Here is a 17,470-nt window from a genome sequence, read left to right as displayed (position 1 = left end):
ATATACAACGTAGGAAGGCACAGGCACATATTACTTCTCTACATAGTCCTCATGTTTATCAAAGCATTTGTTCCATCGGTACACCAAACCATCGAAACCGGCACTAAAGAAATCAGCGTCAAGGTTGTGCAACCACATCAAGACGGCTTGCTGAACCTCAGCATCAGTTCTGAAATGCAGACCTCTCCAGTTTTTCTTTAACGGTCCGAAGAGATGGAAATCACTTGGTGCGAGGTCGGGACTGTAAGGAGGTTGGTCCAAGATCTGCCACCAAATACGCTCTAACAAATCGCGTGTAGTTGTGGCCGTATGCGTGCCCGACCGCAATTTGATGCAGATTAATGCAACGATCATCTTGAATCAAAGCTTCAGCACGGCAAACATTGTCATATGAGGTGGACGTGCTTGGTCGGCCTGATCTTTCCTCATCTCTCACATCTGTTCTGTCTTTGTTACATTCTCTGCACCAAAACCATACCTGTTTTCGTGACATAACACTGGTACCGTACGCTTCCATCAATTGGCGATGAATTTCAGCTCGAGAATTTTTCTTTAAACGCAAAAACCGTATCACACTTCTTATTTCAATTACGGATCAGGCTTCCGTCAAGGCGGCCATCTTCTCACTCAAATTTCGTCATGTTACCGGTCTACCAGCTCCATCTACCGACACCGTTTGAATGCTGTGATTGTTTCCATTACCTTCAGAGGGACTTTTATTCATACGGATAATTTGCACACTCGTCAGAGCTCTTGTTACCTTACTTTTTGATACCCCTACGTTTTAGGCAACTCAAGGAACCTCATGATGCATGGAAAGCGTGCCCCGCCGCATCCAAACCGTGATAGCATGAAAGGGCGGAATTACTAAACATTAAATAATAATTTCTTTACCTATTTATACTATCGATGAGATGGTACATTACGTTTGATATGTCTAATTCATCTTTTGAACAAACTTTAAACTGTGTTCAAGTAATAAAACTATGTAACAACAATAAAACGAGCTGATGTGTGCCTCACATGACTTCCTTTTACTCCAATTTAATGTCATTTTCCCATTATTGGCAATTTTAATGTGATTCAATAGTTTACTCTCTGAATATCACCAACAGTGGCCAACTGAAACCAGATTTTAAAAAAAAATCGCCAAATTTGTCGCCAGTCATTTGACCAAATGACTGGCGATATATCGCCAAGTGTCCGCCAAATTGTAACACCACTTGAGTTTACATCGAAATTAACAATGATTCCTCCCCAAAAAGGGCAAAAGACCCCCTTAGAAACATCCAAATGCAACCAAAAGAGCAGGTGCACAACTAGACCCCACTAGGAGTCTACGTACCAAATTTCAACTTTCTAGCCTCTTGAGACCTGTACTTAAAATAATACAATTATTTCACACTTTTTAATTTTACCTTGCATAAATGGCATCAAAAGAAATAAATATGAACAAAAAAAATTCAATTCAGAAATTTTAATTACCATAATTAAGTGGTACCCAATTGGGTACCTCAGGTTTATATACATATATAAAATGCCTATTTCACATGAAATTCCATGAAGCAGTTCCGGTTCTGCAAGCATAAAAACAAATTGCATTTGATGCACCTTACTCTTGATTTACCTTTACAGCCTGGGTTTCGGCATTTCATCTGATTTTGCAGTTTAACATGCTCTGGAAAGTGCCCTACTTTGTCATATCTTACATCAGTTCCAGGAAGAGGAACCACTTTTTGCGCAATTTTTCTGTCTGAATTGCATTCTTCCTTTGAAATTTCTTTGTTAACTAAACTTTCTGCGATTGCAAGTTTAAACTGTAGCAATTGCAAATAGTCTTTTCTTCTTACCTGGCTTTGTTTGCAGTGACGGGTATACAGGATCCATGAGTTACATGTCGCCATGTCCAGAAAATGGGCAAAAACACGCATTGTCCATTTCTTGGTTCGCGTTGAAATTCGATAGTAAGCGATATATCTGTCCATCAGATCTACTCCGCCCATATACGTGTTATAAGCTTTTACAACAGCAGGTTGCTGGACATCTATTTTTTTATTTTCTTCTTTGCACCATCTTTTACAAGTCCCTTCCGGACTGATACCAAATGCATTCGACAACATCAGTACTGATTTATTGTCCTTCCATTTTACCAGACAGGCCTTCCCATCTGCACGAGTTCGGAAAGTAGACGACCCTCTTTCCATGTCTCGATCTTGTGGAAAATTATCTGCAGCACCATCGGTTCGATTTCGCATTATTGTACCTGTCAAAGATATATTTCTAATACGAAGATAATCCAGAATTGGTATACCAGTGAAATATCTGTCAGTAAATAGATGGGTAACTGATGTTGTTGGCACAGTAGCAACTAAATGTTTTACAACGGCTCCTCCTAAACCATAGGATGTCTTATCATTTGTTGATACTGTATCAGCGCCGGTATAGATTAGAAAATCTAAAACTAACCCATCCTGTGCAGCGAGGACAAAATTTTTCAATCCTACAGGATTAGGTTTTGAAGGAACATACTGTCGCATTGCACAACGGCCCGAAAAGGGGATCATCTGCTCATCAATGGACAAGCATTTTGTGCGAGGTAATGTTAAACAGCAATCCCGGAAACAATTGATAATAGGTCTAACTAGGTGTAATTTATCTTTCTTTTGTTCATCATTAATAAAAGATTTGTCAACAAAATGCAAAGTATTCCGCAACTCAAAAAATCTGTCTCTGGTCATATTTTTCGTGATCATTGGCATATCACAGCATTTTGACCAGTACAAACGTACTTGTGGGAGTTGCATGATTCCCATAATGATATGCATGCCAGAAAATATTTTAATTTCTGTTGCATCTGTTTTCTTGAAACGATCACCTTTTTTGAGATATGCATAAATATTGGTTTGTTTTGCACACTCATCCCAAAAACTTTCAGGAAAATACTTATAAAAATATTCAGTAGGATTTAAAGGTTCTCCTTGATGTGAATCATCTGTTGGTGCCTTGGGAATGTCATCCAAGTTCTCACTAGAAAATCTGTCGAGAGAAAATATAGAAATTAATGTTATGTAAAGGATCTGGAATCAATTACAAAAAACAGTTTGATTTAAAATTTACGCGGTAGCAATGAAACTGTTTTAACAGGTATTCCTAGGATGATAATGCCATTATTTAGTACTGGAGTGAGTAAACTTGGTGTTTTGATTTTCTTTTCTTTCCTTTCAGGTTTTAAAATTACTATGTTTTATTTTTAGGCATTAAATGTCACTTAGATTAAAATTAAATAAATATGCACCAACTTACGCAGATTTGTTCCAAACTGATTTGTTCCTCTTTCTTTTTATTCCTTTTCTATTTGGGGAATCCGGTATTATCTCTACAGGAGTAATAACTTCTTCAGGAGCAGAATCTTCACTTTCAGGTTCGAAACTCTCAAGGAAATCAGGATCATCAATGTCTGACAAATCTCCATCACTTTCTGCAAGAAGAGCTTGGATTTCCTCCTCAGTCAAATAACGAACTAATCAATGAAATAAGCAAATTTTGTAACATTTGAAACCCGAGGTCCCCAATTGGGTACCTTCTATTTCAAGCATCATTAACAGAGCAATAAAGTGTAACTAATCTACATCAAAGCATGTTTATATAACTACCAGGCTATAAACTATATATAAACATCAAGTAAAATGTTGAAGAAAATTTTTAAATAGAAAAAAAAAATCTTTTCTTACCTCTATTTCGTTTCTCCGCCATTTTCTAATTTCCCGCGACTTTAGATGAAGAACCTGATTTCCTGCATGGAACTAGTGGCACCATCTATTGAGAATCGCTAAAAATAGACTTTACCCAATTGGGTTCCGTCGGTTCCGGCGCTGATACATGTGATTAATGTTTCTGGGGGCGTTTTAGAAAAGGTACCCAATTGGGTACCGTAGGATGCAAGAGGTTAAGACATTCCGTTCTTGAGTTATGCGACATACATACGCACATACGCACGTACATACAGACGTCACGAGAAAATGTGTTGTAATTAACTCGGGAATCGTCATTATGGATATTTCGCGTGTCTATACGTTCTTAGGCACTTACCTACGTGTGGTCGAGTCGAAAAAAAAAAACTCAACATTCATTCGGGGGTGAGTAAAATGGAAATTAAGGTCGATTTTTGAGTGAAAATTTTTTCGCGAATACAATACTTCCTTTTTTGTAAAAGGAAGTAAAAAAGCAATAAAAATACAAAAAGTTTTGAGTATAATAATTTGGCCATTCTCTGGAATCTACGTTCGTCACTGTTTATTAGAATGAATTTTACTGTTGTACTTATACCGATAACACCTTAAGTGTTATTCTCCCCAAAAACAAGAAAATTTCTGATGCATATATTTTGTGTATTGAAGAGAAATGGACATCTGCATAAGTATTACTCTAAAAGGTTTTGCGAGATCGCATGAATAGATATGCCACAGATTGTGTCCTCAACCAAAAGTGCAAGGGCTGTAAAGTCATGAATTATTAATGTCTATTCTGAACAGGGAGGCTAATGAAGAGAAATCTGCATCTGGATTTAGTCTGCTTTCATAGCGATCACGTACAATGTGAAGTGCAAAACTTGAGCGCATGAAAAGGTAGCATCAAAGACCTTCAATTTTTCCTGAAGGTATTTGCTTTTTAACCAAAACTTACACACATACACTGTTGTGAAGCACTTTTTAAATTGTTGGATTTTTTAATGAATGGATAGTAAAGCATACACACAAACCTGTTGTTGTGCGGTTTCTTTTTGTGTGATTTTTTTTTCGTACTATTTTCTTTTCTTTTTTTTCTTTTTTTTGTGTGGTGTATGAAAATTTCAATCAGATTGGGTCTCAATTGACGAAATTATTTAAAAAACTAGTGTGAGGTAGTATCTTCAAGTGACGGCAGGGGCACCCCGATGGGAAATCACTGTGACCTACTGAAAATTTCCTTATTCGAGAAATGTTGCCTGACGATTCGGCAAGTTATCATTACTTAGTTTATTTTGATTTCGTTTAAAGAAGCAATTCCTAGTTATTTCGTAAGTTTTGGGGTTATTTTCTACTAGAGACTTTTTTCATGCTGTCCTTATCTACAGCATACAAAAAAATATTTTTTAACTGTGTTGCGATTACAACTTTTTATAACAACTCGCAGTTTCGAACGATTTTGAAAATCTTTGAGTATGGGTATGTATCTTTTTTTTTTTAACCTTCTTAATCAATACTCTTTTTTTATTTAGGGTCATTCTATGTCAAGTGATCCAAAATTTAAGATATTTTCTCTCACACATTTTTGTATTTTTTTGAAATTTGGCTCATCGATTGTACCCTTCTAGTTCATCAAAAGTACAAATTTTTTAAATTTTCTCTTTATATTTTTGTATTTATTAGACTTTGATTTTTAGAAAAACCTTTTTTTCATGAATGCTTGAACATAAAATGGACGATAACTCCGCACCAAATATAGATAAAAATATTTAGTAAAAAGCATTTTAAAATACGTTAGTTGCTGTTTAATATGATATGCATCGTAGCTAATTTTATTTAAAAAATATTTTTTTAAGTTTAAATTTAAATTTAAAATTTAAATTTCTCAGAAAACATAAAATGATTTTTTTCCCGAAAGTTTCTGTGTATTTTATCTTTATTTGTGCGAAATTTCAAGTTGGGATCTCAATGGGTTATATTTTTATGAATTTTTGAAAAGAATTTGACTTAAGAAATGATATTTTTCAGATTCTATTTAGTTAAATATAGGATTCTCTTACTATGATGTTCAAATGAGTAGTAAGTAAACCTGACTATGCTTGAAATAACTGGCATGAACTTGTAGATTGGTAAGCCCCTCCCCTTCAGGCAATACCACTTTGATTTTTTTTTTTTAAGTTTTCAAAATATAAAAAAAATAAAAAAAATAATAAAACAAAACAAAACAGATAACAATTTAACAGTTCACTTATTAAAAGCTGTTAAATGTTCTTCTTTAAAACAAGACGAAGTATATCCCCCCCCCCTTTTCCCACGCACCCAAACATACGATTAACACTATACTAGTATCACGCCTCACCTGGGGATTGAATTGAGAATTATTTTTACCCCATATGTTTTCTCATATCAAGTCTTTCTTTTTAGAACATAACTTCACAAAACGTACTTGATCAATTCAATATCTGATAAGGAAAGTTATGATTAAAATCATCCGCTACCCGGGCACCTTCAATTTCGGAAGGAGGAAAATAGTTTACCCCAAGATTATAGCAAAATATTGTTTTCCCCATGTTGTTTTAATATTTTCCTTTTCTTTTCACACAAAACTACAAATAAATCAAAGTATCAGATCATATGTCTGTCCACACTTAACTAACATTCTACAACATCTGGAGTGCAGCTGTTTTTTTCTGTTCTTTATTGCTTGTTTTCTTTTTAATTTCTGTTGTCAAGGTGGGTAATGCAACGAGAAGTATCTTTAAATATATTAAAAGCAGTTATAGATCAAACTAACTTTGCTCTTTTGAGCATAAACTTCCATGTTGTTAAGCTTCATTCCAGATTGCCCCCCCCCCTCACCCTACCATCCCACTTTCCGAAAAAAAAAAGAAGCTGCAAATGAGTGTGGTTCTATTTAGTGATGTTCCCATCAATTTTTCTGAGGGTATGCTGCTAGTAATCCATTATGCATAATTCGTGTATGCATCACATACATAATATGTCTAAAAAATGTTAGAGAGTATACGGCGTGTATGGAGTACACCCCTGGTTCTATTTTTCTCTTAAAGTTTTTCCAACTTTTAGTGTTTGTGATTTCCCCCCCCCCCCCCCCAAAGAAAAGCATGAAAAGTGGTGGTGCGGGGGGAGAACTTACCGTTCTACAAGTTCATGTGAGCTCATTTCAAGCATATTCATGATTACTTACTACTCACTAGACGATCACCAGTAAGAGAACCCCATATTTAACTAAATAAAATCTGAAAAATATCATTATTTCTCACAAGTCAAATTTTATTCAAAAATTCATAAAAATATGATCCCATTGAGATCCCAACTTGAAATTTTGCACAAATAAAGATAAAATACGCTGAAGTTTTTGGAAATTAAAAAAAATCATAACGTATGTTTTTTTGAAAAATTAAAATTTAGAATTTAAATTTTAATTTTTAAGTTTAAATTTTTTATAAAATTAGTTATGTTGCATATCATAGTAAACAGCAACTAATCTACGTAAAAATGCTTCTTACCAAATCTTTCTATCTATATTTGGTGCTGAGTTATTGTTCATTTTATGTTCAAGCATTCATGAAAAAAAGAGGGTTTTTTTTTAAAAATCAAAGTCTCATAAATGAAAAAATAAAAGAGATAAAAATCTAAGATTTGAACGTTTGATGACCTTGAAGGGTACAATCCATGAGCCAAATTTCAAAGAAATACAAAAATGTGAAAAAAAAAAAAACTTTGGATCACTTGACATGGACTGACCCCTAACTAATAAAAACCCTATCCACCACATAAAAACAGGTTTGGGGGTATAATATTTTCAACTTGGCTTACATTAGACGAAGAATAATGTGCAGCCCTTTTTTTAATGCAAAAAAAAAAGTTTAAAACGCAAAAAAAAAAAAAAAAAAAAAAAAAGAGAGAGAGAGAGAGAGAGAGAGAAAAGAAAAAAAAATAAGAAATTGGTATTTTTTTTTCGCTATTTAAAAACATTTCTTTTGTCAGAAAATTTAAATTCCCGTGTGAAAATCATTGTTTTCCGTGAGGCAATCATAAACGTTGAGAAATGGTTTTGATTTAATAGGATTCCCTACTAAAAACTCGGCTCTTGTATATTATTTAATTGACATTTCACGAAACCATGAACTATCAATGAGTACTACAGAAGCAACGCATTTTAGAAATTCTGAAGCGACAGAATTTGGAATAGCACATGACTGCCAGCAGGAAAGGGAATAATTTTAGTTTGAAAAAAAAAAAAAAAAACGAAGTATAAATAATTATGCAATAACCTTACTACAGTTTAAGATGCATATGTTTTGTACAGCCTCGTCTTTCTACATTTATTTACATTAAATTTCGAGTTAGAGAACAGACATTACATATCCCAAGTTCCACGCTTAACGCAGTAACACGTCTCATTAGGGATTGCTAGGCAAGTTTTGAGCTCTGTTAAAAAGTCACATACATAGCAGTAGTTTCTTTAATTGTTTTCAAATCACTTTTTAGAATATAATATTTTTTATGCGACCCCTGTCCACCGCATAAAAATTGATTTGAGTGTAGTTGTATTTTTTAATGAGTGGATACTAAAGCATATTTTACTACTTAAATGTGCTTTGAAAATTCTAATTGAGTTAGTTCTAATATTGATACTTTTATATATGAAAGATAATGCTGGAATCAATTTCTACCACAACCGTTTTAAGAGTACTGCTCATGCGCAAATTGAATCGGACTACATTAGTATTACGGCCCCGGCCACTATGTAATTTAAGTGTAAATGGCACGTTATTGCGTAATCGGACGTTATTGTAATGGCAAGACATATTAGGATTTTGTATCTACATACGAACATTTACTGAAGTTGCAGTGCATAAGCTTTTAGGAAGAAAATACAGAAGCTTATGCACTGTGTATTCAGTTATAATATATAAAAAGTTCTATAATGAAAATTAAAAACAGTCGACACATTTCAGATTTTTGGTTGCATACTGCTTTGGATGATATATTCGTAAGCTATTGATTTATATTTTTTTTGCAGTGAAAATTGTTACAATGTCTTTTTATCAACTAAAGGAAATGAAACATTGATTTTTAAAAACAATGTTTTAAATTTATCAGGGGTCAATTCTTTAATATCCCTCTTTATTTCCTTTTTTTATATGTAACCATGTCAATGACTATCAACACTTTCATTAATTAAAAAAAAATGCCTCTTTTAAATAACAATGTATTATTATAAATTTGTTTAGCTTTACACACTCATATTATTGGCAATATAAAAGTGTAATTGAAGAAATGTAATAACCATAATATGACAGCGTGCCGTATTTAACCGAACCTTTTCTCCATTTATTACATTTGGATGCAAGCACGTACAAGATACTACTTAAAGGTAATAAAATCTATCCAATATCCTGCTTAAGCACGCAAATGTCGTAAACTCCACCTGCATTGTTAGCTCTCTTTTTATATTACTAGGGCCGAAGCAAACACAAATTAAAAAAAAGTAATATATATCCCTTTTTTTCCCGTCAATGGCTTAGAAGCCATTCACAACTCCGAATCTTGATAGTATAGAAATATAAACAGATTTTGCAAGCTTTCGATTGCTGTATAAGACAACTGTTTATTATTTGGAGAATAAGCTATGGAATAATTTTAGAAATATTTTTAAAATGATGTGAAAGGAACTTCATTTATCTCATTCCTTGGAAATTTACTGAGAGTATTTTCTTTTGCTAGAACACTTATTTTAGCTTTATCCTACTGTTGTTAGGAATTTCTTGAAATAAAAAAATGTGATTTGGGTTTACGTTTGTAGACAAGTAGTACCTATTCAATATGTCAGTTGCTATGCAACTAAATTATTTTTGAAATATTTATTCATGTGGTGAAGAAAATTGAGGAGTTCACATAGCAATTATGAAGCTGTTTACTCTTATTCAAGATAATTTCATAAATTACGCAATAAATTAAAGCACTTAAAAGGAAAGAGGTGTAAATGTGCCAAAATTTAAAGCTTGGGAGGTAATAGTTAAAGCAAATGGAATAGCCAAAATAAATGGAAAAACAAACGGTTGTGCGATCTCTCTTGCTCCTCTTTTGGAGCAGCAGCACTAGTAGCCCTGGTAGGTTCATGCAATATGATTTATGAAAACGTTTCAAGGAAAGTCCGTTCAGGGTTTGATCGAGGATTGTTTTCATGCAGCACAATAGTTTTATTCTCCAGAATACGCTATTATTGTTCGCAATGTGATTTCATTAACCATGTTTGGCAAAAATTTTCAAAGTTAATTCACTTTATTTTCTAAAATAACTTCAAGTAAATATGTAAATCAGCTTTAAAAAAATTGATCATGATCGTATTTTCAGAAAAAAAGTTACATTTCAGTTTAATCTAACTTTATATATAACGCAATATAAATATGTGAAGCTACGAAGTACCTCCAGAATTAGGAAATCATGAATTATTCATTAAATCCAGGTGAAGGAAGGTTTAATGAGGAGAGATTTATGAAGAGTAGGGATTATAGGCAAAGCTTTCTTCACTAAATCTTACTCAACGTTAAGAGAGTACCTTCTCAAAGGTTGAAAGTTCTTTTTAAATTTCTTAGGTTTAAAATAGTATTCAACTTGAAAATTTTCATGTTTTATTTACAAAATAGAGATGAAAAATAATTAATGGCTACTAAATAAATTATCTTGAGTTGAAGACTAAAGTATTTAAGATAATACATTTATTACTTAGATATATAACACACGTGTAACGTTTTCGTCAATCAAATATGAACTGAAGATATCTTTTTAATAAAATCAAAAGTCATCAGATGTAAGGTGTGTTGCGTAAAGGGAAGCACAATTTCAATATTCCAACTTTAGATTCTTTCCTTTTTTGTGGATGAGTTGTAACATTAAATTTTGAGTATTGTGTCCAAGACTACACTATCACCTTGTGTCCAAATTCCTCCACATCGTGTCTAATATCCAAGATTACACTGTGTAAAGAGTATACTCTCAGATAGTAACTGGGTATGAAAAAATTGATTTTATGACTGTTTGTGAGCGAATGAAATCCTATTTTCTTTTACTCAGCATGTTTCCTTTAACCCCATCTTGGGGGTAAGTGACACCAATCGTTTTCTCATGAAGTTGATGTAGTTAAATAACCGCGGTATTCACAATCAGCTTAGAAACTCAAGAAGTTTCACACCTACTTAGTCTGCGGCCCATAGGTCGCATGAGACTCGCTGAATCCTCGATATGTAATCCAAAACCATTTAGAATGAAAAACCATACAAAAATTGAATCGTGTGCTGAATTTATGTAAAATAGATGTTGGGTCAGTTGGGTAAAGGGGAATCTAAATTCAATGTTCCTTCTTCAGATTCTTTCCTTGCTTGTGGATGAATTGATGCAAAAATCTTGCGTATTGTGTCCAATACTACTCTCAGATTGTGTTCAAATCCTCTACATTGTGTACGATGTCCAAGACTACACTGTGAAAAGAGTACATAAGTTAAAAACGTAACTGGGTATGAAAAATTGGAGATTAGGACTATTTTTTGGCAAGTAAAATTATATTTTCAATCAGCTTAGAAACTTAAGAAGTTCTACACCTAAACTACTTTGTCTGTGGCCCGTATGTTGCATGCGACTCGCTGAACCCTCAAAATGTAATCCAAAACCATTTAAATAAAAGGGAAAACCACAAAAAAAATTCTGTGCTGAATTTTTATGAAATACGTACAATCGAGACATTTGCATCAGTATTTAATTAGAAAAAAAAAGACGACCGAAAAAATTCGTTGTTTCGATTTACCCCAGAGTACGTTATTTATAGGCAAAATGGAAATACCTAAATTGGTCATAAAAGTGAATGGAATGGATAAATTCACAAATAGAAGTTATAGGTTTTCGCTTTCTTATATATGACTGGTAAAAGTAATTTAAACTAGTTACGTTACTTGCGTTTGTAGACCTGCTGCACTGCAAAAAATAATTGTTGTTTTCATAGTAATATACTGTTTTTTCTTACAGTTTAATACTGCTCTGCTAAATAACAGAGAAAAACTGTAAAACTGTTTTAGATTGCGCAAAACGATGCGCAAAAGGTGTTTCCTTTCATACGGGAAGATAAACTAATGAATTCAAGGTATCGACAGCCATTTTTGTTGATATTTCGGCTGTGCTGACGCAGGACTGCTCATTTGTAATCCAAGTTAAAGGTAAGTGCTAATTATATTATTCATTTGCATTTCCTCAAAATGTAGTTTTCTTTATCATCGAGAATGTATGTAAAATAAGTGTTTATATAGAAATCGTAATTCGTATCCCAATATTCGTTGATATTGACTTTGCAATTTCTTTCATTTGTTAAGTTGTAGCGATTGCTTTATAGCAAAAATCTGAGTAGTTGTTGTGATTCTGAATATTTTACTGCACGTATGATAGTTTTTAAACATTTTCTGAAACTCAAATTTGATTTAAAAAGGAAATCAATTCCCTCTTTGATCGTATTTAAAGTTAGAACGTTAGACTTTGTTTACGATTATATTTTGTGTTATATAGGATGTGAGTACTTAAAATTTAAATTCTCATGTTTTCTAGTAAATTTTTATCGTATCGTGATTGACTTCTTTCTTCTGTTTTTTTGATTTCTTATATTCTGTTTTAAATTCTTTAACAGTTTGCATTTAAAAATTTTATTGATAAACTTTACGTTATAGCGTCAGTAACTTTTATAACCTGTATATAATTCGATGAATAAAATGTAAATAAATAAAATAACAACGTGACGAACAGTATCAAGTTTACTGATATTTTTTTTTTCAAACAATTTGCCACTCTGGAAATACAATACTCTGATGTCTGAACGACTCAAAATTCTAAGAAATCTGGAGCCAGCTTTCATACTTATCGATCAAAACTAAAATAATAATTAAAAAAATCATCAATGAAGCACTACAAAAAAAAAAAAAAAAAAAAAAAAAACTAATAAAAACTAAGCATCTTTAGATACAAACACGAAACCCTTGTGTTTTAAAAGTTTTATATTTGCGTCGGCAGGAAATTAAAATTTTACTTCAGGAAAAATGCACTAGTACCATTGAAACTTGTGAACATAAAAATAATTTTAGAAACTATATCCAAAAACACTCGATGGGAGGTCACGGGAAGTCTCTATGACCTCCCCAAAATTTCCATATTGGAAAATTTTTATCTCACGATTCGGCAAATTTGCGGACAAAATTGTAATGTTGCAATTTTTGAATTCTCGAATGTCCAAATTTCATTAGATATTGTACTTAATTGTGCGTACTTAACGTGTGCATGCACCAGTATTTTATTAATCGGCAAATATGTAAGTTCCATTCGACAAATTGAGATTATACGCCTTCCCAACATATTTAATTAAGTTCAGGCCGTGCCTGCCTATATTCTTAAAATTTTCAGCTTTTCATTTCTGATCTGGCAGTGTTGCGTTCTAATCCATATTACTGCTTTTTAATTTAAAGTAGAATATTTACATTATTATGCATTGTTTGTCATATTTTATTCGTCTTGAAGGACATGCTCATTCAGAAAAGTAGATCAATGGAGAACTACTGTAGAATTTGAAACTCTTGTAACCTTGAACTCATCAGTTTCCTTACATTTTAACTTTTAGAACAGTTTGAGTCTTAAAGTTTGGCATCAACGTGTTTATTATGAAGGCAAAAACTATATCATAAATACTGAAAAGTGTGATTCTGTACTTCACTGTCTTTCACTGCATATAAAAAGTAAAAATATGTCAGATTGTTATTCGTGTGAAATGAAAAAAATCGGAGAATTTTGTTTAAACCTGTAACGGAGATTCAAGACAAAGCCGGGTAAGATCTTTTGCATTTAAATGCGATGGGTTCCTTAGCAGTTGAGTTCTTTTGGAAGGGGGGGGGGATATTTTCAAAATAATAGACGATTTTTCAAGAAGGTCTTCGGTTTATTGCTTAAAGAAGAAAAGTGAGGTTTTCGAATTCTTTGTCAGCTTTTAAAAGAGAACAGAGATATTTGCGGAAAAAATCCGATAACGGGAAAGGAATTTCTGAACCCCCGGGTTTGAAATTTACCTTAGCGACCAAAGCATAAGAATCGAAAAAACTAACAAATCCTCCAGTTAACAAAGTAGCGTCATAGAACACCATAATTCAACATTAATGAATGGAATTAGGACACTTTTAAATCAAACGGGTTTGCCTCAGTCAGCTATATGCTTCCACTACTTAGGACTAGAGCGGTTTTAAAAGGAAAAATCAAAAGCTTTTTTGAGCTATTTCGGGGAAGAAAGCCATCTATTAAAAACTCACTTGTTTTTTGGCTGTATTTCTTATATTGGACTTCCAAAACAGAAAATAAACAAATTGGATATGAGCGCTAAACAGGGAGTCATGGTAGGATATGCGTTTTATACGAAAGGTTATAGAATTTGGGATTCCAAAAATCGAGAAGTGACAGAAATGCTGAATGTTAAATTCGATGAAAATAAATTCTAGGCGGGGGGGGGGGGGGAGACAGGAACGGGGAAACAAAGGAATACAGTTTTATTTCACTGCTAAGTAAATCTGAAGTAGAAGAAGAATATCCTGAAAATCATGAAATAGCATGTTGAGAATTAAATTGGTTAAAGAAATACAAAGGCAAAGTAGAGAATGCAGGGATATGTATTATTCTATTGACACGACGGTTCGTCGAATCGCGAAGCTGAGGTTTATTGTTCTGAAAAAAACATTGAATGTGACCCAAAATAGTTCGATTTCACTTGTGATGATAATTCACGAAAAGTATCAGATTCTGATGAAGATAGGGGGGGGGGGGATAGTTCAAGTAAGCTAGAATTTCCGAAGATGTAATTCCTTCGAATTTGAAACAAAGTTTGAGAACGCCAGAAAGTGAAGATTGGCAAAACACAGCAGAACAGATAAGCAGAACGAAATAATGCGCTTCAAGGCCAGATTGGTTATTTTAAGTAACCACCAGGTATGGGGGGGGGGGGATACTTTTCGCAAGTGTTCTCTCCAGCAATTTCCTTTTTTTTAATTAATGCTTTCTTTTCAATTTTTGTGTGTAAGCTACATTGAGTCCATTTCCAAACTAATGTTTGCAATGCGTATCTACAGTGGTGGACAAAATTATAGACTCAATTTTTTTTCATTTTGTTTCAATTACATCATGACTCAGTTTAAATTATTTTCATTGAAGTAAAGATGAATTGTTGAAAAAATAGTTCTAAAATTAGTACATCTTATCAATTAAATTAAAAAATTCATAAAGTTAGAAAATTTGCAAATTTAATATTTTATCATTACGTGAAACCTGGACAAAAATATAAACTCAAAGGTAAAAAATCCAGGATTACGAGAAAGTTTCGTTCGAAAATGTTAATTTAACGCCATAGAATGAATAAATGTTACCATCAGTGATTGCTAAAAGTTTTTGTTTTTGGAAATTTATGAGAAACATATAAATGCACCGCTGGACAAAATTATAAACTCATTTTTTTTTCATTTTTTCAATCATAATTTAACTCAGTTAAAAAATTTTTGTTCCAGTAAAGATGAATAACCCTCTCAGCATGGTAAACCAGGATTGGCATTTCTTAATGGAAGATAGAAAGCTGAAGATTACCAATTAATACTGGAAGATCATCTCTTACCTTTTGCTCATCTGATTCCTGGAGGAAACTGGTTATTTCAGCCAGATAACGTGAGTGTACAAGCAGCGAAAAGTACAAAAGAATGGTTCAAGCGCTGGGGTATCAAAGTTATCAAATGGCCAGCTCGTAGTCCAGATCTTAACCCGATTGAAAATCTTTGGGGGACCAGGGTTCACCAAGTTTATCATGATCGGCACCAGTACCAAACCACAGAGGAATTAAAAAGGGCAATACTTTCAGCATGGAACCATATGCCACTGCAACTGTTAAAAACTCTTGTGAAATCTACATGCCCAGCCGCATATATTCCAGGTAATTCAGAAAACTGGAGGCCCAACTCGTTTTTAAAAGTTTGTAGTTTACACTAATGGCTAGATTTAATGCAGTGTTAATTTTTAAAACATTTCAAATATTGATTTTTTATTTCAATTTATCCATGTTGATAGCAAAATTACATTTTCCTAAATTTATGCTTTTGTTTTACTGAAGTAATTGCAAATATAACTTAATTAAACTCAAAAAGAAAAAAAAATAATAATAATAAAATAAAATTTTGTCAGCTTATAATTGTGTTTATGCAGTATTGTAAGTTTGTAATTCAGCATTGGTTCATTTTTGGTTGTTAAATGATTAAGTATTTGAATAAAATTCTACCAAACTTCAGAGTTTCTTATTTTTGAGTTGATACTTTTGTCCAGGTTTCATGTATTATAAAGATATTAAAGTTGAGATTTTTTAATTAAATTATTCATTTTACAAAGTTTATGAGTTATACTGAATTTAGGACTATTTAGTCATTTATCTTTACTGGAATAAAAAGTTTTTTTAACTGAGTTAAATTATGATTGAAAAAAAAAATGAGTTTATAATTTTGTCCAGCGGTGCATTGATATGTTTCTCATAAATTTCCAAAAACAGAACTTTTAGCAATCACTGAAGGCAACATTTATTCATTCTATGGCGTTAAATTAACATTTTCGAACGAAACTTTCTCGTAATCCTGGATTTTTTACCTCTCAGTTTATACTTTTGTCCACAGGTTTCACGTAATGATAAAATATTAAATTTGCAAATTTTCTAACTTTATGAATTTTTTAATTTAATTGATAAGATGTACTAATTTTAGAACTATTTCTTCAACTATTCATCTTTACTTCAATGAAAATAATTTAAACTGAGTAATGTTGTAATTGAAACAAAAGAAAAAAAATGAGTCTATAATTTTGTCCACCACTGTATATGCGGGTATAAGAAAGGAGATTTGTGAGACAAGCTGAAGGGTTTGTCGATCCCTGAAATCTAAATTTTGTCTGTAAATTGAATAAATTATTGTCATTCTGATACAGATTACGCCTCCAATCACGACGACCGGATTTCAATGGCGGGGGGGGGGGGGCTTGTAGTGTTTTTAGATATTGTACGAATAGTATGGTGTACATTCAAACAAAAATGCGTAGCACTGTCAACGATGGAAGCAGAGTACATTTTAATTAGTGAATAATCTAAGGAAGTTATATGGATCAAAAGAATTTTAAATGAATTGGCCACTAAAAGAGATTAGAATTTCAGATTGATTCATAGTACTCTGTACTGTGACATTCTAGTTGCGATCGATTTTTCTAGATTTGCAATATAACACAGTAGAAAATAAAGCAGAATGATGTGGGGTACCAGTTCCTAAGGAATTCGATTGATGAAAATGAATTTGGAATAAAATCTGTTGAAACTAAAAATAATTTAGCTGATTGTTTCACAAAACCTTTTTTTAAGGAAAATTTACGTAAGGCTTGAATTGCAATGACTTCAAAATTGCAATGACATATTTTTTAGAGTTTTTTTTTTAAATGTTTCAATTATTCCATTATCTCTAAGTTATAATTTGCGCACACAAACGGATAGCCTGTAATATATTTTTCATTCATGCATTAAAGTATTTCTTTTTTTCCGTGTGCTGGCGTGCCAAGAAGGGGGGAATTTGCTAGCGAATATTTTGTTCCTTTCCCTCCAGCGCACGGAGAAAATAAAATTGTAATTGATTTCATTT

General features: G+C 32.7%; 1 protein-coding gene across 1 annotated transcript; it reads right to left on the bottom strand.

Annotated features, from left to right (window-relative positions):
* Positions 1-220: 220 nt before the first annotated feature.
* LOC129218759 (piggyBac transposable element-derived protein 3-like) lies at positions 221-3,753 on the bottom strand. The gene is made up of 4 exons (XM_054853083.1): positions 3,732-3,753; positions 3,304-3,520; positions 1,617-3,036; positions 221-550 (listed from the first exon to the last, which is right to left on the bottom strand). The coding sequence occupies exons 1-4, from the start codon at positions 3,751-3,753 to the stop codon at positions 221-223; spliced, it is 1,989 nt and encodes a 662-aa protein (XP_054709058.1).
* Positions 3,754-17,470: the final 13,717 nt, after the last annotated feature.

This window comes from Uloborus diversus, chromosome 3 (genome assembly GCF_026930045.1).
Source record: "Uloborus diversus isolate 005 chromosome 3, Udiv.v.3.1, whole genome shotgun sequence".
Classification (NCBI taxonomy): Eukaryota; Metazoa; Arthropoda; class Arachnida; order Araneae; family Uloboridae; genus Uloborus; species Uloborus diversus.
The sequence above is the reverse complement of the archived record's forward strand: the minus strand, read 5'-3'. Positions and strand labels throughout refer to the sequence as shown.